This window comes from Piliocolobus tephrosceles, chromosome 3 (assembly GCF_002776525.5).
Source record: "Piliocolobus tephrosceles isolate RC106 chromosome 3, ASM277652v3, whole genome shotgun sequence".
Taxonomy (NCBI): Eukaryota; Metazoa; Chordata; class Mammalia; order Primates; family Cercopithecidae; genus Piliocolobus; species Piliocolobus tephrosceles.
In genome coordinates, this window is record NC_045436.1 from 87920791 (window position 1) to 87947472 (window position 26682).

The following is a 26682-nucleotide window of genomic DNA, read 5'->3' on the forward strand; positions in this document are numbered from 1 at the left end:
CAGCAGCAGGCAGATCAACTGAGGTCAGGCATTCAAGACCAGCCCGGCCAACATGGTGAAACCCTGTCTCTACTAAAAATACAAAAAATTAGCCGGGCGTGGTGGCGCACGCCTGTAATCCCAGCTACTTGGAAGGCTGAGGCAGAAGAATCACTTGAACCCAGGAGGCGGAGGTTTCAGTGAGCCGAGATCACGCCGCTGCACTCCAGCCTGGGCGACAGAGTGAGATTCCATCTCAAAAAAAAAAAAAACGAAAAAATAACTTTAAAATATTTATATCCTTTACCTCCACAATGAATCTCTTCAACGTAAGTAATAGTCCTAAATACAGAAAAGAACTGTTATGTATAGACATGTTCATTGAAGGAATATTTACATTTGTAAGAAAAACAAAAGGGAGCAACTTAAACGTCTAAAAGCAGGAAAAAATAAGATTAAATAAATTGTGAAATTCACTTAATGGAATATTGATATACATAAACACTGTGCCATGAGAAATGCTTTTTATATATAAGATTGAGAAGTATGCAACAAGCATGTATATATATGCACACAAATATACAAGTAAAAAAATGCATAGAAAAAATATTAGAAAGTAATATAAGTAGTTATTACTAACGTTGCCTTTATATAGTAAGATTATGGTCTTCTTTTTTTTAAATCTTTCTTATACCAAATTTTAATAATAAAGTATTAGTTTATTTAAAAAATTTTATTTAAAAGCATTCATTAGCACCCATAGCTAAAAAAAAAAAAAAGAGAGAGCTCAAGGCTTTCGTAATGCAATATATCCATGAAATCCTTATTACAAAGTTCATTAACTTCCAAAAATTAAGTAGTACCAGCATTATATACACCCTAAAACACATTTCCTTCTTGAAAGCAAAAAAGCAAATGAGTGAGAGTGCAGAGCCACGGGTATGGAGGAGGGGCTTACATAATTGTCTCTTGCAGACCAGCCTGGATAAAGTTGCATATGTAGCTGTCTTTCTTTCCGTGCTAATTCATAATATTTAGCCTGCTCTTCACGGGAGAGGGCATGCCACTAAAACAGAGAGGAAGGAAGAAAAAAACAAAAATAAGCAAAATTGCAATAGTATATTTTATGTTTCAAAAAATGAAAATACTAAGCATTTAAACTTTGATTTATTTTTAAATTGCAGAAGACCAAGTGCCAAGTGCTATTGAAATCTACTTAGAACACATCAAAGTCAATCAAAGTATTCAAAGTAAAATGATCTCTGTCACCCACCCTTTCTCTTTTCCAATATAAATTAAAAAGAACTTTCAATGGTGAACCTCAACACCCAACTTAACTGTTTTTCACAGTTAGTAGCATATTCTGATATCTGAGCCCAAGTACTTTTTATTTATGCAAAATGTGATAATTTCCAGATGTCTTTTAAAACAGATACACCCTCTCCTCATATGAACACTTTCCCGTTTTGTCATAGGGAGAGTCTGAAACCTTAATCATATGCTTGTCTATAGAGAAGGACATGAAAAGTCAGCTTGTCTGTCTCCGTCTCTTCACTGTCTCCTCACACTCATATAGACGCTGTCTATAGGGACAACACTGATGACACTGTCCAGTCACACAAGCACATTTTATGGCTATGGCTTTTAGCTTCCTTTTGATGGACAGCAAGGGGCATTATTTAAGTTTATTTTGCCATCTAGAATTTGAGACTATAGTTTCTAATATGAAGAATGTAGCTGCTAATATCCTACGAACTTTTTGTCTCCTTTTTACATAACCGATTATATAGCATATATAACAAAGTAGTTTACGTAGGAAAGGTATCTGGGATTTTAAGGGGTTTAGTTGCACACTGCTTTGCATACATCTGTGCATGACTCACCCCAGTCCCCAGCAGACAGTGTTCATGTATTTTCCCAACTTCCCCAATGCCAGGACCTGCCAGCAGAACTTTCCAAGGGAGAACCATCTGGGATTTGGGGGAACCACTGTCCATGACAGTATGACACAGAAGTGATGGTAGCTACACAAGGAGACCAACCAGAGCCCACACTACGCACACATACATGCTCACCTAAGCACATACACACACACAACACACACACACACACCACTCACATGCTCACCTGAGCACACATACCCACACCCACATGCATAACACACATGCTCCTCTGTGCACATAAACTACATGCACACCACACATGCTCACTTTTGCACCCGCACATGCTCACCTGTGCGCACACACAATCTGTCAGCTGGGAGCCTCCCTGCTCCTGTTCTCCCCCAGCTCTCAGGTGTGGAGCTTCCCATTTTGCTTCTTTCCCATTCCAGGCTATGAGATCCTTTCCCATTCACAGCTGCCCTGCATATCAATTTTTATCTCCCTGTTCATGTCTTTTAGAATGATTTTTAAATAAGAAGGATGTGGGTGGGTTGGAGGAAGGACCGAGTGAGAGAGGTTGATGAGAGAGAAAATCTTCTCCTAGAGGAGGCTATATGTCTAAGTCTTAATCAACTTGGACTCAGCCCCTAAAGTGTAGCTAAGAAAACAAACACCTGCTGCTCTTGTTCGACAACAGAACATGAAGCTGATTTCAGGACACGACAGCACCTTCTGGCCACACCCCACCTCCAGTTCCAGCCTCCAGTGTCAGAAGCAGCAGTTCCCACTAGCAGGGCAACAGAGTCCATTTCCTTTGAAAGCCCCTTAAAAGTCAGGCTGTGCTGAAGAGAATAGGTGATTTATTGTTTAATTGCTTTAGAAGTGCAGAGTATGAGGTTAAAAAGCATGACACACAGCAGGGCTTGCCCTGAGCCTAAAGGCAAATCAGGTGATGTGCTTTTGTTTAAAAAAAAAAAATTAGAGGGAGGTGCCAGAAAAACCAAACCAAACCAAACAACCCTAGAAACAGTTACCTGAAGCACAGTTCTTTTTACTAGTAGAATAAACCTTAGACAAATTGAGCCTAAGAAGAAGCTGTTTCTGCGGCAGCAGCGGTGGTTTAAATTGGGATGGAAAAATCACACTGCTTCTAGCAACTGACAGCTTTTTAAACCTGGAACACTGGCCTAGTATTACAGACCTTCACAGGGAGAAAAACCAAATTGGACACAAAAGGAAACATCATCGGTTTTTTGATGTTATTATTATTATTTTTTTTTTGAGACAGGGTTTTGCTGTGTTGCTGGAGTGCAGTGGTGTGATCATAGCTCACTGCAACCTCGAACTCCTGGGTTCCAGCAATCTCCCCACCGCAGCCCTGAGCTAGGATTACAGGATTACATTACCATGCCTGGCTAATCCTTGATTTTTTTAAAGAAAAGTGATATTTATGGTAGGGTGCAGTGGCTCATGCCTGTAATCCCAGCACTTTGGGAGGCTGAGGCACACAGATCACTGGGGGCCAGTGGTTCAGGACCAGCCTGGCAAACATGGCGAAATCCTGTTTCTATTAAAATACAAAAATTAGCCAGGTGTGGCAGTGCATGCCTGTAATCCCAGTTACTCAGGAGGCTGAGGCATGACAATTGCTTGAACCCAGGAGGTAGAGGTTGCAGTGAGCCAAGATTGCACCACTGCACTCCAGCCTGGGTGATAGAGCAAGATTCTATCTCAAAAAGAAAAAAGAAAACTGATATTTACACAGTGAGCTTTAGTGCTAAATAAAGATGACTGGCAAGAGGCAAAGTTTTACCAGTAAGGAAAAAAACAAGGGACAAAAAAAAGAAAAGAAGACAAGAAGTCTTCCATTTTAAATTTATTATTTGACAAGTATCATTCCCTTGTATACAACACCTTTTGTCAGTATAATTTTACATAACTTACAGCAGCTGAGAAAACCTGGATTCATAAATACAAATTCACTCCCAAAATAGATATCAAGGTTGGGTCTTCTACCCAAACAACCAGGTATTTTTCAGTTAAAACAAGAAACAGGTTGACAAAAAGATCCAAGCTAACGAAACAGAATAAAAGGCAAGGAGGCAAAGTAGGCATAAGCTAAACTATTTACATGTTCAATTGCTTTAAGTTCTCTGATCCTCCCCTTTTTTTTGAGACAGAGTCTCACTCTGTTGCCCAGGCTGGAGTGCAGTGGCACGATCTCAGCTCACTGCAACCTCCGCCTCCCAGGTTCAAGTGATTCTCCTGCCTTAGCCTGCCGAGTAGCTGGGACAACAGGTGCCCGCCACCACGCCGGGCTAATTTTTTGTATTTTTAGTAGAGACGGGGTTTCACCGTGTTAGCCAGGAAGTTCTCTGATATTTCTAATGTACAAAAATGACTCACAAATAGAAGATCATGTACCAAAATGAACAGCAGATAAAATGATAGAATTAAAGTTTTGCGTTGAAAACAAAAAAAAAGTCTAGTACAGAGCTGAAAGATTGTCTTTCTTTACAGGAATTTCTGAAACACAATTGACTAAAAATGCTTCTCTATCTCTGTTTACTGCAAAATAAAGAGTCAAACTTTTTAAAAATCAAATCTCTTTGTCAAGATTTCACCAAGTTGTGGGGAAAATACCCATTTAATTTGAATAAACTTGTACAGTTCCAAGATAAAACATTCTCATGACAAATTCGTGATAAATGGATTTCCTTTAATAGCCAGGAAGGTCTGAAGAGAAAAGCCTTATTTTAAAATAAAATTTGTCCTATTATTATTTATAATGTGGATTAAAAATAAAACTTTGATTAATTCACATGAACACTTCTATTTTAGAGATATAGTAAAGATGAATAAAAAATCAAAAGATAAAATGTTCTGGGATGAATTTAAGATCCATTTTTAAGAACTCAAATTGTCCCAGTGTAAAACGTCATGATTTTGATGCCAGAGACTTTAAAGAGCTAGCAAGGGCTGCCCTGCCAGAGGGGAGTTATGAAAGGATAGAAAACCTGATCTTAATCAAAGATTCAGAGGCCTATAAATAGAAACAGGTGTCTAAATCAGAGACAGACAGAGACCCCAAATAAGAACCATCCTTTAGGACACATGCTCAGATCTGGGGATTGTTAAGGGAGCTGGGAAAGTAGCAATTGTTGGAAATGTGCATTAAGAATAGGAAGCATACCTTCATATCATATCCTCACTTACTCTCTTGAGCAGGAAAGTACTTCCCACTGGAAGGCCAGGGGGCCCTTAACTCAAAAAAGAAAAAAACTAAGAGTTGCATACAAGCTGAAATAAAAACATCGGCCCTTCTTTTCCTCTGATTTCTTCTTTTAAAGAGTCAGGGAAAATGATCAGCTTTTAAGGCGGAGTTCTTCCAAGATGATGGGAATCACTCATCTGCCATGATCTGGCTTGGGAAAGCATTGTAATTATTGCTATTAAGTGTCTAAGAATCCACAGGGAGATAGGGCATTGTACACAGGACACCAAAAAAAGCTATAATCTACCACCGCATCCTCCCCTGGAAACCCTGGTGACTTGCAGATTGGAAATAGCTGCATTTTGAGGCTATCTGATGGGAATCAATAATGTAAGAGGGCCTGCTTCCCTCCTGTTCACATGGACTGGAAATCTCCTGAATGTTTTCTGTTATAAATGTTCAAATATATTAGGTTCGGAACAGACCTGGTAAAGTTATCATCAACAATAGCTAACACATGATCCTCTATGTTTCACAAGGGTTATTAGATCCTACTCAACTGAATGTTCATTTGCCAATCATGAATTTCTTAAGAGGTTGCAAGAACAAACGCAGGGTCACAAATTAAGAGGCTACCACACAGATGTGAAGAGCATCAACAAATTAAGATGAAACATTTCTAAAATTATAATGATACTGTGATTATGGTGAAAATGTAATTTAAATTAGAGAAATTCAAACTCTCTCTACCACTCTTCAGCCATCTAACTAAAATCACTTCAATCCCATGCAAAGTACTTGGAAGGACTGACTATGTATGTCTTTTGGCTGACAGTTGGATAAACAATCTTAGAGTGTCTATCCTAGGTGTAGCCTGCTGCCTGGTACATAATAGGTGCTCAGAAAAATATAGCACTGGTCAATGAATGAATGAATGAAAAGAAAAGGGCAACCCAGAAACTTGGCAGGTGTACACTTTGAGATTTGGAGAACAGTCTTTCTAGAATCAAGACTCCTCAGGATCATATACATTCTTCCATGTAAAGCCTCATGGTAGAACAGCTCTGCTTCTGTCCTGGAAGGAGTGGCCACCTCTGTCTGCCAGGCTGGTCCCCCAAAGACCTTGCTGTAGCTCTCTGAAAGGGCTAAGTGCTTTCCTGTTTCAGAGGAGGCACACACATGCTACTCCATCTGCATGTGGGGTAATCTACCTCTCCCCATTCATCTCTACTTAGCTCGCACATCTCAGCTTAAATGCAGTTTCCTCAGAGGTGCCTGCCCAAGCCCCTACTGTTCTTTCTCACTGAATCTTATTCCCTACATTCACAGTATTTATCATAATTTTTATTATATATTTATTAGCTAATTATTTGTCTAATGTCTGTATTCTGTCATAAAACTTGAAGCTGCAGAAAGGGCTGGATCTATTTTGGCTAATACAGGCCCTAACAGTGATTTATATATCTGTAAATTCCAGTTGAATATTTATTTATTTAACTTTTTGAGACAGAGTCTCTCTCTGTTGCCCAGGTTAGAGAGCAGTGGCACAATCTCGGCTCACTGCAACCTCCGCCTCCCAGATTCAAGTGATTCTCCTGCCTCAGCCTCCTGAGTAGCTGGGATTACAGCTACCCGCCACCACACCAGGCTAATTTTTGTATTTTTGATAGAGACGGAGTTTCACCATGTTGGCCAGGCTGGTCTCGAACTCCCGACCTCAGGTGATCTGCCTGCCTTGGCCTCCCAAAATGCTGAGATTACAGGTGTGAGCCACCGTGCCCAGTGGCTGCATCTGTTTCATTCAGCAATTATTACCTAATCTCCAGGCATCATGCCCGGCCCAAAAGTATAATAAATATTTGTTTAAAGAATGATAATGGGGCTTTAGGAGGTCGAGGTGGGTGGATGACTTGAGGTCTGGAGTTCAAGATCAACCTGGCCAACACAGTGAAACCCTGTCTCTACTAACAAAAACACAAAAATTAGCCAGGTGTGGTGGTAGGCAACTGTAATTCCAGCTACTGGGGAAGTGGAGGCAGGAGAATCACCTGAAGCTAGGAGGTAGAGGCTGCAGTAAGCCAGGATCATGCCACTGTACTCCAACCTGGGTGACAGACCGAGACTCATCTCAAAGAAAAAAAAAAGAAGAATGATAACAAGGCCAGGAACGGTGGCTCACACTTATTCACCCAGCACTTTGGGAGGCCAAAACTGGGAGGTTTGCTTGAGCCCAGGAGTTTCAGACCAGCCTGGGAACATAGCAATACTACATCTCTACAGAAATTTTTTTAATTAGCCAGGCATTGGCTGCTGCCCCATCTGACAAGTGAGGAGCCCCTCTCCCTGGCCACCCCGTCTGGGAAGTGAGGGGCACCTCTGCCCGGCCGCCGCCCTGTCTGGGAAGTGAGAAGCCCCTCTGCCCAGCTGCCCCGTCCGGGAAGTGAGGAGCGCCTCTGCCAAGCCACCCAACTGACTGGTAAGAGAGGAGCACCTCTGCCCCGCCACCCAACTGACTGAGAAGAGAGGAGCGCCTCTGCCCGGCCGCCGGCCTGTCTGGGAAGTGAGGGGCGCCTCTGCGCAGCTGCCGCCCCATCTGGGAAGTGAGGAGCACTTCTGCCCGGCCACTGTGCAACCCTCCAAGTGTGAAGTGACAGCCTTGTGTGTGATCTTCCTGCCCTCCCCAAGTTGCATTTTCAACATTAAAGTTTACTTTTTAAAGAAAAGTTTTGAATTGGAAAAAAAAAAAAATTAGCCAGGCATGGTGGCACAACGACTATAGTCCCAGCTATTCAGGAGGCTGAGGTGGGAGGATCACTTGAGCCCAGGAGGTCAAGGCTGCAGTAAACCATGATCATACCACTGTTTCAAAAAAAGAATAACAGTAAAAACAGTTATCAAAGTTGTTTAAAATGCATATCATATCATATCTTGAAGTGCAAACACATTCTGTGACCACCTGATATGTGATTAAATTGGGGCAGATTTTCATGAAGCAGTTCCATGGCTACCATAAACATTTATACATGACTCCACTACTTACCCTTCTGCCAAGAATCTGGTTGATAGCTGCACTTTCTTTTAGAGTACACTCAGCGACGACATTCGCTCTCATTTCTTTCATGTATAACATAAAAGCATTCAGAGGCTTCTTAATGTGAGGTCTTTTTGGCTCCTGTTCCTTTCTCTGTTCATGCTGAGGCTTCCTAAAAGGTGGTGGTGGTGGTTAGGGTAAGGGGTGGAAGGAATGAGGAAGGGATGGGGGAGGAGAGAAGCAGAGCACCTGCTCACATGGCTGCACTCAGGATGCGGACAACCCTCTCGCCTCAGACCACCACCAACTTGGAAGAGCAGCTCTTGACTCATCTGATGAAACACTGAGAGGCAAACAACCCATCCAATAGGGCTTCCTATCTACTCAGTGACTGAGAAAAAAAACCCTTTGGTTTGAGAAAGTGGACCTGTCATTATGGAACTATGAACCCCAAGTAGAAATGGACTTGGCATTGTGAAGATGCTCCAGGTGGGCTCTGAGGCTGAGTTCTCTGGTCCCCTCAGAAGAAGCTGAACACATAGCACAGGTGATCATTCTCTTTCAGAATAGAGGCTCTTAACTCTTGCAGGGGGTTAAGGACCACTTCAAGAAGCTACTAAATCTTTAGACCTTTTCCCCCAAACAAATACATGTTGCCTTTGCATACATTTGCAAGGGCTTTATGGACAATCACATGCTGCCTCCCATCCCCACCCTCCCATTCACAAAACCTAGATTAAGAAGCTCAATTACTAATCTCTTCAGAGTAAATTAATTTACCCCTGCACTCACAGTCTGAGACAACCCTGGCCCAACAGGGAATCCTGGGCTTTATTTGTTCCTTTCCCTTGAATTCTGTGCTATTGAAGCTTGGAGCCACTTTCTTCTTCCAGAAGAAAGTGCATTAAACCCTCCAATCTACTTCACTCAGGTAGGAACACGTTCTCCCCAATAATCTGAACCAAATGAAAATTCAGTGGTAAATGGCTAAACAGCTCAAGAGTCTTGAATGCCTGTGTTCTGAAGATTCTTCCATTTTGTTGAGGTTCCCATGATCTTTTAAGGTCCGCGCTCCTTTGCAACCTCAGAATCAAAATCAGCACAGTAGGAATGAAGCTGCTTCATGTCCTCAGGGACAGAGCTTTCAAGGCAGAAGTACACTGAGTTTCACAGTAACAGAAAGGGGTGAAGGATCACTGTTGCAAAGGAGCAACAGTGTAGAAATCTTCAGTATCCTAAGGCAATCACAGCAGAGCCCGGGTGGATACTTACACGTGCATTAGGTCACTGTCAGTGTGGGGATGTTCCTGTTTGACCTGAGGTGTTACAATAGCTGGATGAGGGATGCCAGTTGTGTGGGGACCAGGAGGACCGGGAATCATATGATGGGAAAACCTAAAAGAAGGAAAGAGAAGAAAACAATGTACTACCGGCTGTTGCAGCAAAAGCTAGATGGAATTTCAGAGCAATCCACTAACTGCTACCGGCTAAGAATAAAAACACATCTTTATGCACAGAAACATTCACTATAAATTAGAGTGGGCTGATAATTATTTTTTCTTTCTATATTAGGGTGGAAATATTTATAATTATTTCCTGTAGTTTTTTCAAACTAATAGTAGAATCTGACATTTTTCCTAGGAGGGCTGTAGGCCATGAGATTAAAAAAAAAGTGAACCATTTTTCTTGCAAAGCAATTTTGAAATGGGAATTTCACTAAAAGTAATTATTGGAAATATAACACTTTATTTAAGACTTAGCTTTTTAAATGCTTTTTAAATGAAAGCAAAAGACATCATATTTTAAAATCTCTGCCTATATTCCTAAGTAAACCATCACAATGAGAATTTTCTCATATTATTGGCTTTCTCATCCATATTAGGAGGGAACAACTGAGAAAACGGATAGGAATCCCACTTAATAAGGTTTCCATTAACATCATCCAAAATGATTTTCTGTGCAGAAATACACTAATGTTTCAGAGATCTCATCTTATGGAAAACTGGTAAGAGAAATAAGGAGAAGAATTTAAAGGGAGGATAAAGTTTTGCATCAAGGTTAAAAACTACACTTGCCAAAGGCTTTTTCCCCAAGTACGCTTGGACAGCATTAAAAAAAATCTTAAAATATCCACCACCAGCCAACACAAAGGAGGGAAACTGCCATGCAAGAAAAATAAAATAAAGACAGTACTTTCAATAAGTTCTCTAGATAAATTTGGATATGTTTTAGAAATTTTTGCTTTTCAAACTGTTTTAAAGTAAACATTTAATTCAGCAAGAACAACATTCTCGGGTCTTTCATCACAGCCTATACAATTAATTTCCTCTTCTTGAAAGGAACTCTGCTAGAATATATATTTTTCAAAAACAAATTTTAAAATATGAAGAAAGCATGGTAAAAATACAAATATTTGACCAAATAATGAGGCTTTGCTAAATGTATTACTTGCAAAAATACATGATGCTAGTTATTTGCCTGTGAGAATTCTATCATCAGATAGTTCTTACGATGTTAAAAAGTATAAAAGTATGTTTTAAGGGGAAGGATATTAATTCCACCTTCTCCCACAATCAGCTACATTTACAACTCACTGAAAAAAAAAATTTGTTTAAAGCTGTAATTCACCACAGAAACTTTGAAAACTATATCCATATAAAAAAGACATATTCACAACCAGTTAATAACCCACCAGTTTGACTTCCGGCACAATAATGCTAGCTCCCTTGACAAAGCCACATCGAACACACAGATGATGCACCCCAAATGTGTGTGTACATCAAGCACAGGGCACAGAGCCATCCTCTCCAGAAGCAAAAGCATCATACACAGCAGCTTCTCGGTGCGGCGCGGCAGGCCTCCCGAGCTCCGCTGGCACGACCATGTCCACACAGGGCCTGATTCACACACTAGGACACACACCCTGTATGGCCTGACAGCCTGTCCGCACTGTTCTGTCTCCTCTGACAGCCTCCGTCCAGGAAGACTCTAGACTATCTGGGCATTTTCAAACACTGCCGCATCAAACTGATACAACTTTCCACAAAGGAAGCAAATTATAGAGCTGAGACCAAACCAGTTTTATCCTCCTCCCTTACCCAACCCCAGGCATATTTTGAATCAAACAAACTCTTCCTTCTAATGTCCGCTTTCCGGACAGTTTCCATCCCACAGTCAGGCGGCCATGAATTCGTTTGGAGGCAACGCTTTCCAGGGAGGCTGAGTCCATCCCCCGATGGTGTGGCTGGTCCAGCCGGGGCATAGCACAGAGCTCCTACCCGGGACTCTCTGACACCTAGTGTGGGAGCCAGGCACACTGCACAGACAGACACATGGCTGAGGTATGCACCCTCCTAGCCAACCAAAAGGCAAGCAGAGGCGCACAGGATGCAAGCACGAGAAGAGCACCTTGTCCTCGAGCGCCCCGGTTTCCACCTCCACCTACCTGGACATGGAAGTGTCGACTGACAGTGAGGATGGGTAGGGTTGCCTGAATCCACCCGTGATGGGATATACAGGCTGACCTTGCCTGAGGTCACAGAAGAAAGGAACCCATCAATGACAAAACACGAGTTACCAACCAGTAGTAAGAGTTGGATGAGGGGAGAAGAGGGAGATATTCAAACAGAATCTTGTGGAAGTATTATAGACCCCGGCATTGTTTCAGATATGTAACCGTTCCCCTTCCTCACCCTCCACCCAATCAAAGCGTCATTTGCCTTGAAAGAAATCTCCCACCCTCAACTTTGAAGCAAACCGTCCACGAATTATGTCTCTTTTATCCCATCCCCTCTCCCAATCCCATTAATGCTTTGAACAAAGTAAGCACTTAAATGTTTACTGAATATAACAGAACCCTGAGAACAGTGAAATATTCCCTTCAGAGAAGGAGCTGAGTGACTTCTGTATCTGAATATTTGAGAATTTCAGGCAAGGGAAGAAAGAAAATAAAATTGTATATTTATATAAAAATAAACAGTTTAAAAACACTGTACCTTTTCCCCCATATACACGTTAAAGTCAAGAAATAAAAGACTAATTCACTGGAATTATTTTCTCTCCACCCTGAGAAGTCCATTTTTCCCTGTGTTCTTTCTACATCTCTCATTTTTCATTTATATAGACTTTATTTCCAGCTGCCAGTGGTACGATTCAGCACAGGACTATTGCCCCTAAGTCGCTAAGTTCAGACAGAATAATTGATCTAGCTTTGAAAGTGTATGCATACTCAATTAAATTCCAGCAGTTACTAAGAGATGTAATGCTAGGAGGGGAGAGAGAGAGATAGAGTGTAAGAGAGAAAGCTGGACTGTCCATGGCAGGATGACCCTTCCTAGCTGAAGAAGGCTAATGCAAGGATGTCCAGGTAGGGAGATGGGGGACAATGACATGGGGGCTGTGATATAGAGAGTCAAGTGGAAAAAAGAGAGAAACAATTGCTAGAGTTGAGCATTATTTCTATGGAGTGAGAATTGGGGAGGGAAGAGTGGAGAGAGTATGGGAGTGGGAAGAGGAAACGTTGTGAGCTAATCATAAAATAATAAAAATAGGCTATACTATGTTATTCTTCCTTCCCAAAATATATTTCCTTCACCTTCATAATGGAAAAGATTTTGGAGGCAGCAGTAAGCATATTTTTAGAAATAAACAACAAAATAAAGAGCATTAGCATTTATATTCAGAAAAAAAGAAGGCCCCCAAATCAGTTTTTTACTACTCTGAACTCAAATTGGACACTTACTTCATTAACATCCCAAAAATGCTCTTATATTGTTGAATTTCTCTCTAGTTATTTTTGTCATTTACCTTACTTGCCCACTTACAAGCAAAGGTAGATATTAAATGTGTCTAAATTCATTTCTGAAAAATATAAGTTGTTCATAAAAAAACCCAGAAAAGAAAAACCACACTGAGTACTAACTTTGTACAGGCATAGCAAATGCCCAAAGCCACAAATGGAATCCATAAAACTATAAGCTTCAAAGCAAATGCTACAGTCATTTTCTACCCGTATTAGCAATCAGATCAATCCATTTCAAAGTCTGTATGTTTTTTAATCTTTTAAATTGAAATGAAAAATGAATAAAGTTAGCACCTTGCTTGTTGATGTGAAATTTTCTCAACTCCACAAGTGTTACCAATCATAAATCTAATTTCCATGAACGCAAAGTGGAGGAACATGTGTTCAAATGCCTGGCTGAGGGGTACAGCAAGGTTCTTACCAGCCAAGAGGTGGGGTGATCTGTCCAACACCACCCGGAGACAGGGGATAAAAAGTAGGGATATCAGGAGCTGGAGGATGTCTGGACATGCCTGTTAAACAGAACAGAGAGGTATTATTTGCACATTCACAGGATATTTAACCAGAAACGCAACTACATGTTTTATACCATTCAAACTTAAGGTTCAGAATGAAACAATATTTATTCACCAGAGCCAAAGAACAGGAGTCAATTTGTTAGCTTTTCTCAAGATTTCAATATCTGGGAAAATTGGGCCTTCAGACAGTATTATCCTAAGGAACTCAAAAGGAGTAAAGATGCTGCTAGTAATACAATCATCAAAATAGACTTTTAAATTATTTATTTTGCCCTCAATATTTCACATTATTTAAGAAAATGGTAGACAATTGTTTTGTATAGAATGAGAATGATTTTTTTTTTTTTGTAGAATGGAAAATGACAGCCCTTCATAAGTAGATGGCTTGCCATGGTGTTCAAGGATTAGGTAAATGGCCATTTTTGTATTTTCATTGGTTTCCTTATGGACACACCGATTTGGGAAATGTGACACCTCGGAGGATCAAAGATTAATTAGGAATCATCTTCAGCCCCATAATGGTCACACTTGATATGATTCATTTGGTCTCTGTCTAAGCTCTTCAATGAGTTGAGTCCTCTGGGCTGCAAGGTCAAGCTGTTCTGGATTAGCTGAATTCCACAGAAAATGAGAGTGCCACCAAATTGGTTCTTGAGCTCACACTCCCTGGAGTACACTGCCCTGAAACTGTGAAAACCACCTAAAGATTATATGTAATCCCAGTCCCAAGTGACATCCCTTTATACCTTACCCTACGTACAGAAGAAAAAAATGACAAGACAAATGCATAAAATGTAAAATATAAAAACTTAGATTCAATGTTTTTGGGGGAAAGTGATTCGGAACAGAAAAAAGCCAGAGATGTGTCTTCACGTAGCTAATGATGGCTTTAAAAGACCACTTCCATATACAAGCACAAATTCCAAGGTTTAACACCCAGATTATACGTTTAGTGACTGTAAATATTACATACTGGCTAATCTGTGGAATTAGACGAGTACGTGGAAGATGTTTCTTAAATATTCTGCTTTTTACTATTTAAAGTGCCTAGGAATTTCATTTGTATCTTAAAGATATTGAAAGCCTTCAAATTGGGAATGACAAGAAGTGCTGTCTTGAAAGTTGGTGTTAATTCAACTTTGAAGTTAGAATGAACTATTTCTCAATTCTTACAGAAAGTAGGTGGGAAGGAAAAAAGTTCTTTAATCTCTCAAGAGAGGGCTTACCTTAAATCATCTCATGTTTTGCTGTTTTGTAAATAATGGTCTCAAATCTCCTTTATTTAAAAAAATCGTTTTTGTTAGAAATACTGACTCTTTTGGTTACAGCAGAACATAAATTTTTTACCCTAGGATTTTTGGGGGGTGGGAGAGTTTGCAGTGGTGATTCTTGACGTACTAGAATCACTGAGGTGGTTTTTCAACTTGCTGTCCCCTTAACTCTGAGATCCAGATACCACCCCAGATCTCAGGGTCTGTAAGGGGATTGCTCAGTCGCGGGGGGAAACAAAATCAAAGCAATACGACTTGACCAACCCTGAAAAACAGAAACTTAGTGAAAATTTCAATGTTCTGTACTTGAAAATCGTAGCAGTCACAGACTACCTGAATTATTCACTTTATTTCATTTTATTTTATTTTATTTTATTTTTGAGACAGTCTCGCTCTGTCACCCAGACTAGAGTACAGTGGCACAATTTCAGCTCACCACAACCTTCACCTCCCAGGTTCAAGCGATTCTCCTGCCTCAGTCTCCCGAGTAGCCGGTACTACAGGTGTGTGCCACCACGCCTGACTAATTTTTATATTTTTAGTAGAGATGGGGCTTCGCCATGTTGGCCAGGCTGATCTTGAACTCCTGACCTCAGGTGATCTGCCCGCCTCGTCCTCCCAAAGTGCGGAGATTACAGGCATGAACCACTGTGCCCGGCCCTGAATTATCTACTTTAATTCCTCTATTTCACAGGCGTGGAAATTGAGCTCTAGAGAGGCTAAGTGACTGTTAAGGAATCTGTTTTCTGTCCTGAACTTTTTGTCACTGGGACATACAGCGGTAACTTGCTTGCAGTCATATGTCTTTAAGCTTAAACTCTTACTCTCCGTGCTACTCCATGTTCTAAACATGCTTAGAACACAGCAGTAGTGATACTGTTCAGAAGTGATTCAACAGAACAAAAAATGCCAACTAGTTGGGTTTCACTCTTCTGCTAGAAGGAAGAAGGAAGGAACTAGAGGGCAGGTCCTATGCTAGGCGTTTGACTGTTATCTATAGAAATTCTACTCTTCTTTCAAATGTTCTTCTCATAGGCAATTTTCTCTAACTTACAGCTCTGAGAAATCTTTTCCTTTGAATCTACAGGTTTTTTATTTGTACTTTTAATGTGGTACTTGGGATGCTCTTCATTTTGTTTTATTAGTCTGTGAAAATGATTTCCTGCATGAGCTTATATACTGCTTGGAGAAAAAGATCACATTTTACCAATTTATGTATCAAACCATGGTTTTCTGCAGAGGAGCCTCTCAGTTAACATTTCTGACCAACTGAACAAACAAACAAGTGAAGTCAGAAGTGTTAAAACAGACCCATTCCATATGCTGGGTCAATATCCTCAATCATTTGGCATGTACATGCAAATACATGATGTGGCTTACGTCATGTGAGCAGAAAGTGGATCTGGGTTTTCTAAATAGGTCACCATCCTTTAAAAATCCTATTTCCAAAGAGTCTCAGAAGTGTGTCTCTCTCCACCAACAACTATGCCACTGAAGACACATTTCACATCATTTTTTTAAAGTTTATTTTTTATTTATTTAATTTTTTTTAGAGCTGAGGGGGTCTCACTCTGTTGCCCAGGCTGGCCTCAAACTCCTGGCCTCAAGCGATCCTTGCTTCAGCCTCCTGAGCAGCCAGGATTACAGGCATGAACCACATTGTGCCCAGCACATTTCACATTATTTATTCAATTAGTATTTACTCAACACTTACTATGTGCTGGAGGATATACTCAGCATAGCCTTTAAGATTTTTAAACTTTTATAGGTAACTTCTATAGACATAGGTGAAATAATACTGAAGTCAGACTATATGGATATACTGCTCACTAGCTATGTATTTTTGAGGAAGTTATTTAATTGCTACTGTTTTATAAAAACAGAATAGGACTGTTGTGAAGAATAAATGCATTAATATATGTACTACGGAAAAGTGCCTGGTGCAAAAGTATAAGTATTTATTGTCATTTGTAAGGATAAAATGGGTAACACACAGATAAAAACAGACATATAAACCTAGGATTTCCTAAAAGTGCTTTACTTTTGATATTTTTACCAGACTCATAATGAGAAAATTAGCATTACCGTACTTTCCCTTACACACACACACACACACACACACACACACACACACGTGAAAACTAATGTGTTCCCTAATAGGAAATTAACCTGGAGTTGTTTTTCCACCAGTGAGAACGAGTTCTGCTGGCAAACACTTTATATTTACGCGATAGTTCTACCTAGGGTTAAAATGTGAATATGATACTCTTTGGTTGCTTTTTTCTGGCTGAGGCGGAGGGGTTGGGGAAAGATACAGCTAACTAGTAGTCTATTATGATCTTTGAAACCAGCAGCTCTGGCCTCAGTACCATCATGCACTAACCAGCTGAGCCCACGATATATCCCAAAAGGCAGGAGAGAAAAAGAATTAAAAGCAAGAGACATAGAAAGCTTATTTTCTTTGCAACAAAAGTACCCAACTGGAATGATACAAACTCAGTATCATGAAAGTGAGTGCTTTTTTCAAAGTGGAGTTTATATATCTCCAGAAGTACGTGATGATAAGGAACACAAAGCCTGGGATAAAACAGGATCTTTATATTAAAACAAGCATAAATAGTGCACAGACCAGAATACAAAAATCACACCAATCTTTAGAACAAAATAAAGACCGAAGAAACTGCAAACAGACAACTTCTGGTGATCACCATTAGTCTCTTCTCTGTAGTTCTGGAGAGTTTGTTTAAAAAAAGTTTGAGAAGCAATGATATAATTTACAATTACTCAAAACAAGGTAGGGTGGCAGTAAGAGATGGAAACAGAAGAGAAACTATAACTGTAATTGAGAGTCAGTTATAAACTTAACTCTTTAAAAAATTGAACTGTCCTATTATTCTTGAAAGAAAAACTACTGAACTATGATTGATTTATTATTCTTTTTAAAAAGTTAATGTTTCAAAGAGTTTCAAATAGGACCTAGGACAGGGTAAGCACTATTTAATTGTTAAATAAATAATTAACAACTAAGTAGGTTCCCAGACGTGCACACCCTGCTCGGACACTGGTCTGAGACCCACATGTTTCAGTGGCCTACCTCCTGTCTCCCCTTGGGTATCTCACAGACACTTCAAATTCACCATGACCACGACCAAGGCGGGTCCTCCCTCTCAAACTCAGTCTGCTTCCTGAGATCCCTATCTTAATTCCCTTTCTCACTATACAGCCATAGACCTGACTCTTGGGCATTCCTAATGTTTTGGAGGCTCTTGATTAAAGGAAGCAGGGTGGAGGAAGGACTGAGGATAAAAAATAAAACAGAGGCAAACCTGGAAATGTATGCATTAGTGATTCTCACCTTTTCAAAGTACTCAGACTACTCAAGTCTAGTGCACTAGTAACTAAGTCCTCAAATAAGCATTCTGTTTTAACAATGATGGGAAATGAAAGCGTTAAGTATTTAATCTAGAAGTGTTCACCAGTAGTGGAAAGAACACCCAGCCTCTATGCCACTCTTTTTCACACAGTCATTAAATTTTATTATCCATTGTAAGTCCCAGAAAGGGATGGACAAAAGGGTAAAATGTAGGCAGGGACAAATTTTACCCCTTTACATTCTCTGCCTTCACATTTTTTAAATCTTTTATTTTGAACTTTCAAAGACCCTGTTGAAGTCCAAGTGTGCATGTGCACACAAAGAGAAACGAGCTACCCTGAGAGCAAATCCACCCTTGAGGTTTGCCCTGAGTGATGGGACCAGAAGGCTTGGTGGACCAGAGCTCTCCATCCTATTCCCAACTCGTACCTGTACACATCAGGCAGAAACAGGATGTTTTAATTTTGCAGACTTCTTGTACTATATATTTTTTCTATAAACAAAGTAGAAGCAAATATTAATACAGAGGCATAAAATAAGATTCATGATTTTTGGACTTTAAATAGAGGTTTTATACATCAATGATTATTTAGAATATGTAACCTAGTGCTGGTAAATAACAAAAGATGAAACACCATAGGGACATAATGGAATAACCAAAAAGATTCAAAAGAATAACATCTGAAGTAAAAATCTCCTACTTTCCCCATTCCTATTTTAAAATTACCAGCATCAACATGTTGTACATGCTGAAATAAATGAATATTGTAGAGTACTGAATTTTTAGTATATTTGCATAATCTATTGGTTTACATAGTGAATGAAAGATTTTCAGAGCTGTCACCTGTGGCCCTGCTATGCTTTTCTTCTGCTTTTTATAATGAATAATACATGTAACAAATTCTTGTGTGTTTCTAAAGAATTGCTATCAAATGAATTACTCTTATCTTGTAAAAACGTATTCTGATCCACCCAGTGACATGGAGCACCGGCGTCTGGAGGGTCACTCAGGCTGATGAGACTTGGCTCTTCATTTAGCAAAAAAGGCTGGGAAAGACAGAGACTCTCACCTTGTTTGGAGTTGACATCTGATGGGATGTGTGACGGGTGTGATCCTGGAGAAAAGTGCTCGTCACTGTAAGTGATGAGGGGGGTGAGAGGATGGACCGCATGGGATGGCTGCACCACGGGCACTTTATTTGACTGCAAAGTAACCACAAGGTCAACAGTTAATATGGATGCTCAGCTCCAGTCTTTTCTCCCAAAGAAAAAAAATCACACAGCAGCAGTAACCAGTCATCGACATAACCCAAGAATCACCTTCAGACCTGGACAAGTGGAATTGTCTCTTTTAGAATTTTTCTCAATTTTTCCATGGTAAATACTTCTCAAATATATGACTATGTCACTGATATTCATGAGTTATCAGTTATTTCACCAGTGCCTCTTCAGAGATTTAGGTTGATCACTACTCTTCCATATGGCATGAATTTCAGTACACATCTATTTACCCTCTCTTTTAGATTATTTTCTCAGGTTAAGTCAATAAAGAGTGAATTAGAGCAAAATTTACGAATGTTTTACATTTGTATTCATTACATATGTCTGGCACAAAAAGTAAAAAACTGTTCAATGAGCAAATAAATGAATAAATATTGCCAATTTGAAGGACAAAATTTTAAACCCAGTAAATATAAATTTCCTATACTGATATCCCCTCAGCTTATAGAATTCATAATTCTATCGTTGTACATCTTTAAGAACCATGTTACACCATTCTTTCAAGTTTTATAGCCTTGTCAATCAAACACGACTAGCCATTATGCTTTGGCCCTCCTCAGTTCATCTTCTGCTTCTCTAGTTTCCATAAATATTAATTGATAAACAGGAATTTCCAATCTTGAGTTGAACTGCGTAACATGAAATACTGCCTTTTCTTTTCTTTTTTTTTTTTTTTTTTTTTGAGATGGAGTTTCACTGTGTCACCCAGGCTGGAGTGCAGTGGCGCAATCTCAGCTCACTGCAACCTCTGCCTTCCAGGTTCAAGTGATTCTCCTGCCTCACCCTCTGAAGTAGCTGGGACTACAGGCATCCGCCACCACACTCAGCTAATTTCTTTTTGTATTTTTAGTAGAGACAGGGTTTCACTATGTTGGCCAGGCTGGTTTTGAACTCCTGACTTCGTGATCCATCCACTTTGACCTCCCAAAGTGCCAGGATTACAGGCATGAGCCACCATGTCCAACTGAAATACTTCTTTAATAATATTTTTAATTGTTAAAATCGTATATTTTAACACATTTTATATGTCTTATACTTGTTTACAAACATTTTATTATTTAATTTGGAAGTCAACAGTCACACTTTTTAATTCAAGTTATCTAATTGAACTTCATCAATTTGAAATCTGTGATCACTTTGGTTACAAAGTTAAGGTTGTTCCTCCCCAACCCAAAAGTGCTTACTAAGTGATTAAAAAGTATAAAGAAGGCTTAAGTAGGTTTAACCTAACTAGTAAAATCACTTATTTATTATTTATCTTTATTGATATGGCATAGCTATAGAAATTCTGTGGTATAGGTAACATTCTGATATCCGTATAAAAGGTAGAATGATCAAATTTGGAATACTGGGATATCCATCACCTCAAACATTGTATTTTCTTTGTGCTGTGAACATTAAAATTCTTCCCTTCTAGCTATTAATAATCTATTGTTAGCTACAATTTCTCTACTGTACATACTACAACTTATTCCTTCTATCTAACTGTATTTTTATACCCATTAACAACTTCTCTAGGGGGATCATTTTAAAGAGACTCAATAACCCCTTCACCAAATAAAAAGGGACTCAAAGCAATTATATACCTGTTAAAGGTGTTTGTTTCTGATTTTAAACTAATCTAACAATTAAAGCAGTTGCAGGAAAATCTCTACTTGAAAACACTATAGTAACGGGTAACATGAATTTAAGAGAAACTGAGCAGATCATTATGTGCAATTCACTAGTTCAGACATGTCTTCATCATAATTAGTTTGAATTAGTAAGATCTTACTATATTATTGACTAAAATGCATGTGAAATCAGTTTTCTCCTGAAGCAAATATTTTTAAAAATTTGAGGAAGTGCCTAAAACTGCACAATGTGAACTGCTTAAAATGTAAGTCCATATCTGAATGGTTAAGAGGGCCCCCACAAAACACTTGTGTATGGTGGCCCTACCCATGATGTACACTAATTTTGAACTTAATATTTTTTACAAATTAGGCATAAAAAATATGTGGCTCCAATGGGAAGGACTCCCCTCAGGAAAATCAGAAATAATTACCCTAGTAATTCTCCTTATACCCTATCATTACAACTCCATCCAAAAAAAAAAACTTTCGGGGGGGGGGGGGGAAGCAAAGGAAAAAAAAATCACACTTTTTTTGGAAAATGATACAATTTCCATACTAGATTTTCCCTATTTTATAATTATCAGCTCTTCGTTAATGGCAAAACTTGCATAGCTCATATAGCTCTTGGCATACATTAAATAGAGCGCCATTATCAAAGCCACACGATTTTTCTCCACACACCTCAGCACAAACATCTATGCATATAAATGTGTAAAAGGTTAAACAAATCTTTTAATGCTTTTCAAGTGTTAATGATACAGTTTTCCAAATAACAGAATAAGCTTCTTAAATACATGGAATTTAGAATGCTAGAAGTGGGGGTGCATAGACGTGGGGATAGGAGTAGGTTATTATAAACTCTTTTTAAAATGGAAACACAAATCTCAACACCCAAATGTTAAAATGAATAGATTTCAAATATACTTTAGAATAATAGCTTTTAGTTTCATTTTGAAATTCTCATAAATAAGCATAACTGCTGAACAATCTACAAAGGTATTTTCTTAGGGTACTTATAAAGAGTAAACACTGCAGAAATCTTCTGGATATATTCTTTTTTCCAGAGCACCACCTTAAGGAACTTGCATTAGCAGGCAGCATCTTCTTAATGTCTGACCTATCCCTCCAGTCATATAGCTCAGAATCTGGTGCCATGAATTTTTGCTAAATTATGCTATCCTTGCTCTCCTCTTAATTTTACGGTTTTCAACACAGATTTGCTTTCCTGTGGGAAGGAGATAAGAAGCCGAGGATTTTAATTTAAGCCTGGCCTTGTCTTATATTTTGCAAGATGGATAGCGAAGGCAGTACTAGTAGGTGTGTTAAAGCCAACAAGGATTATGTCCATTTTTGTGGCCAAATAATAAAAGTAATATGAAATTTCAATAGCATGTGTGAGCAGAATTCCAAGGGTTATGATTTGCTTCCCACCAACCATTTCCACTACATATATAAACACAACAAAGTGGATTCCAACTTACACTGCAGATATGTGGCACATTGTCATCACAGTCAAGAGTCCTCAGCCCACAAATCTGCGGGTTTCCTCTGATTTCAGGAGTTACTGCCCCTTGACACTACGTGCATACACAAAGTAAGAACCCTGGCAGTGCTTCTTTGGTTAAGTTTTGAGACAGCCAGTATAACCATTCTTAATTCCATTCATTTAATCTCCTAATAAAATGTGGTATGTATTTTCCTGTGGGGAGTAGGTAAGGGGAAGAATAATCAACCAACTATCTAAGTGTTTGTAGACAAATTAAGTGGCTACATTATATGCAGAGTTATACATGCCCGTGTGCATTTGTATTTATTAAGCACCTAAAATGTTCCAAGCACTATTCTAGCACCAATGACCAACACACAGATAAGGTCTCTAACTCACGCAGTTTACTTTCTGGGGCTCTGGAAGTGGGATCAAGCAGCAGAGGGTGGGTATTGCAAACAACGAATATGTAAAAGAAAAAAAAAGACAAGCAAAATCTGAAAAGGCAGCATCAAGTATTATGAAGAAAATGAACCTGGAGATAGGAGAAAGTATGTATCTAAGTACATGCCTTTGTATTATGTTTAAGCTCTAAGAAACCTAAAGTACATTTAGTAGCTTATTTTAGCTCCATATTTTAATTTTACAGACTGGAAGCTGAGAAACAGAGGTCATCAGGGAATGTGTGGGTCAAGTCAGGACTACTGTACAAAATAGTACAGCCCTGCTCACTACACAACTCCAGTAACACAAGGACACTTTGAGTACAACCGGAATGAACTCCCTGGGCTGCCCAATACAGTGGAATCAAGCAGCAGAGAAATTCCATCCTTTTGGCTCTCTCTCTGTGCTGGGTACTGTATACATAGTAAGTACCTCACTTAATAGAACTCAAGTCTCCCGATTCCTACTCAGGTGCTTTCTCTACTATACTTCTTGCTGTAAGGGAGGGAAGGAGGGAGAAAGGATAAAAATCACCTTGTTTTTTCATTCACAGATACAATCAGGTAAGTCTTAGCTTCCAGCTGAGAATCACCAGGTAGTCCTAATGTGTGCTGTTTCATTATCCCAGGGTAACAGGATGCATAGGTACTCCAGCTTTACAAGATACCTGGCAGCCCTAAGTCACCCCAAATTCTCCACTTCTGCTCAGAGGTTCAGTGACTTGTTTAAGCTCACAAGGCAGTAAGAGGCCTAAACCCTCTGGTTTCTGATTCCAACTGCACATTCTTTAATCTCAGGCAGGTGATTGGAGGGTGAGCCAAGGAAAAGATGAAAACAGTAGATACTTAAAAAAAAAAGAAAGAAAAGAAAAAGAAAGAAAGAAAACGGAGAAAATATCAAGGATGGCTGTTCAGGGAGAAACTTGAAACCCTTTCTTAAATTTGCAAATCACCATCAGGCCAACCTACCCACATAATACATGGTAATTATAGCAATTAATACTTATCAACTGCTTACTGTGTGCTAAGCACTTTATCCTCACAACAGCTTTGAGGCAGGTACTATTATTATCCCCTTTTAAAGATGAGGAAACAGGCACAGAGAAGAAAATATTCTTGAAGGGTATGTGCCCTAGCAAACAGCCAAGCCAGGATTCAAATGCAGAAGTCTGGCTGTAGAGGTCAAGCTCATTACCCATACATCATGTGGCCTTCCTGAAAGCCAAGTTCATAAAATCTTGGACACTGAGGTGACCATCTGGGCCACACCTGACAGCATGTGACATCTATGAAATGGCTGTGTGGTCTCTGTCCCAGGCACAGGAATCACTTCAGACAAAGAAGCACCTCAGCAGAAGTGGTTAGAGCTATGGAAACTCAACTGCAGCCTTTCTCTCCAGGACTGGAAAACATTCCAAGGAAGCTTGGTTGGCTGCCACCCAGGCTGGTCCCTGCAGGTAAGGACCTCTTGGGCATCACAGCCAATAAAACCCACACCTCCTGTGGACACGAAGTGGGTGCCACTTAGGGATCCTGAGAGCCACCCCCAAAGCAGCATTCCCAGAAATGACCCACTCACCGCTGGCAGGAATTGAAGGTGTCATGAAAGCTGTTAGCCTCAGAGGATGTGGTTCTGGGAAGAACAAAAAGGTGGTTCAACTCCCTACTGGCTAAGGCCTGGGGCCTCCTGGTAAGAGGAGTAACTGGGGGAGAAACCTGCTGGCTGGGTAGCTAGTCCTCATTTTCCACATCTGCAGGTTCTAACTAAACTAAACCCAAAGTGCAGGATCTGGCTGTGCATAAAGGTCTTGAGTTTCAACTGGCTATGCATTTAATTAATAATCCTCTGGTAATAACTGAATCCAGGGGAATTTTAACACTTCAGGAATTTTCATCTGGCCTTGATTGTCATAAGGTGGCATTTTTGCTTTTCATAAACACTTCAGAAGTCTGGTACTCGTGAGATAAAGCCATGTAACTTCATGTTGTGCCTTTCCCTCCTTTTCTGAGAATCTGAGCTTCTCAAGCCTTCTCAGAAAGAGAGGCAGATTTACTCCGAAAGGATACATTGATTCTCACATCTAGACCTCAGAAATAAGGTACTGGAAATATTTCCTAAGATCCACCAAAGCCAAACACTTGCTTCAGGTCTGATGTGGCTTTCAAATCTAAGACCCCCTACTGGTGGTGATGCAGCTGCATTTTTCAGATAAGAATGAGGCTCCAGGCTCTTAAGATTCAAATCATCCATGAGCCCAACTCTGGAGGGAAAGGGACAGTCTAGAGACCTGCACCATCATCAGACAACTGAAATGTTTTCTTAAGAGGGGAAGGAACATATCACAGGGAAGGGAATTAACACATGGGTTGCACAGTTAGTAAGTATCAGTCATTACAGTAGTGCTTTTATATACTCTGGCACTCATCCATGTAAGTAGGTATTATTACCCCATACTTATAGATGAGAAGGCTGAGTCTTTTTGAACACAGAGCTAAGCAATAATTAGTGGAGAGAGGATTTGTGACAGCATTCGTTTGATATCGAAGTCCCCGCTCTTCCTGCCCCATACTGTTTGGTGCTCAGCTCCCCTCTCCATCTCTGTTCCAAACTACTCCCCAACCAAGTGAATGTGGCTAGCTGTGGGCTCAACTGTAATGAAGCATCTAGACAGGAAGAGTGGACCAATGGGACAAGACTGATGTCCCCAGAGTCAATGAGACTACAAACAGGATGCTGGAAGGGCTCCCTTTTAAAAAACATGGAAAACCCATATTCTCCATGTTCTCTGTAAGGTGATGAATTCCAAACACTACGTCATTTAATCCTAAAGCCACTCCTAAGTTAGGTGTTAAGATTTCTGTTTTACTGAGAAGGAAACAGGGCTCTGAGAATAATTCATTCTGGGAGCCAAAAGGAGACCCACTGTTTTCAGTAACTGGAGCCTGTAAATAGAGGGAGTGGGGTTAAGGTTAGAGGCTGAGAAAAGATCAGGGTAAAGGGAAAATGACATCTAATTATGTAAAGTTGCAACATCCTATTATTTGATTGATTTCACAACACCCTCACCACACCCCTAATCATCTAAGTACTCCATTAATTTTTCATGTTGAAGAAAATACTTTGAAAATTAAGAGAAGGACCTGGAGTCATTCAAGATAAATGAGCCAAAAAACAAACTAAAACTACAATTTGCAATTCACTTACTTGTGCTATTTAGTGGTAAAATAATACAAGTAAGGCATTACAGTGGTTAATTCAGAGGTCAAATAAAGGGATGCGGCATAAGTAAAAGAAAGGACCACCAGATTCTCACCAGATTCTAAGGAGGCAAGAGGAAGACAAGGAGAAGGAGAAACAGGACGAGGAGGAGGAGGAAGAGGAAGAGATGGAGCAGGAGGAGGAGGAGGAGGAGGAGGAACAGCAGCAGCAGCTGCCTGCCTGGACCACTAGCCGTAGTGGTGCAGGGATTCTATGGGGTATGGAAAACTTTGCAGTGGAAGGACATGGGCAGAGCAAGAGTCCAATGGTTCATCTTTTCTGGATCACAGACATGAAAAATAAGATGAAAGTTGTGTATAAATGTTTTTATACACAAATACAATCACATATCAATGGGTTGGGGCAGAGGAGTTACAGTATCCACAGGGGAGGATAGGGAAAGAAGTGGCCCATGATCCCTAGTTTTAAAGCTGCTGCCTTACCACAGCAAATGGACAAATGGGATGGAGAGCAAAGGAAATAGTCAACAATATGAAGAGACAACCCACAGCATGGGCAAAATTTCT

At 39.9% G+C, this 26682-nt stretch overlaps 1 protein-coding gene across 4 annotated transcripts in view; it reads right to left on the reverse strand.

Moving 5' to 3' along the window:
* LEF1 (lymphoid enhancer binding factor 1) overlaps positions 1 to 26682 on the reverse strand; it is a 120340-nt gene that overhangs the window by 21970 nt on the left and 71688 nt on the right. For all 4 annotated transcript variants that reach the window (XM_023219908.2, XM_023219909.2, XM_023219913.1 and 1 more), the window contains exons 4-9: positions 19141 to 19273; positions 13330 to 13420; positions 11553 to 11636; positions 9380 to 9502; positions 8117 to 8279; positions 938 to 1045 (exon numbers count right to left, since the gene is read on the reverse strand). In XM_023219908.2, the coding sequence (XP_023075676.1) occupies positions 938 to 1045; positions 8117 to 8279; positions 9380 to 9502; positions 11553 to 11636; positions 13330 to 13420; positions 19141 to 19273 (702 nt within the window). The remainder of the gene's footprint in view (positions 1 to 937; positions 1046 to 8116; positions 8280 to 9379; positions 9503 to 11552; positions 11637 to 13329; positions 13421 to 19140; positions 19274 to 26682) is intronic.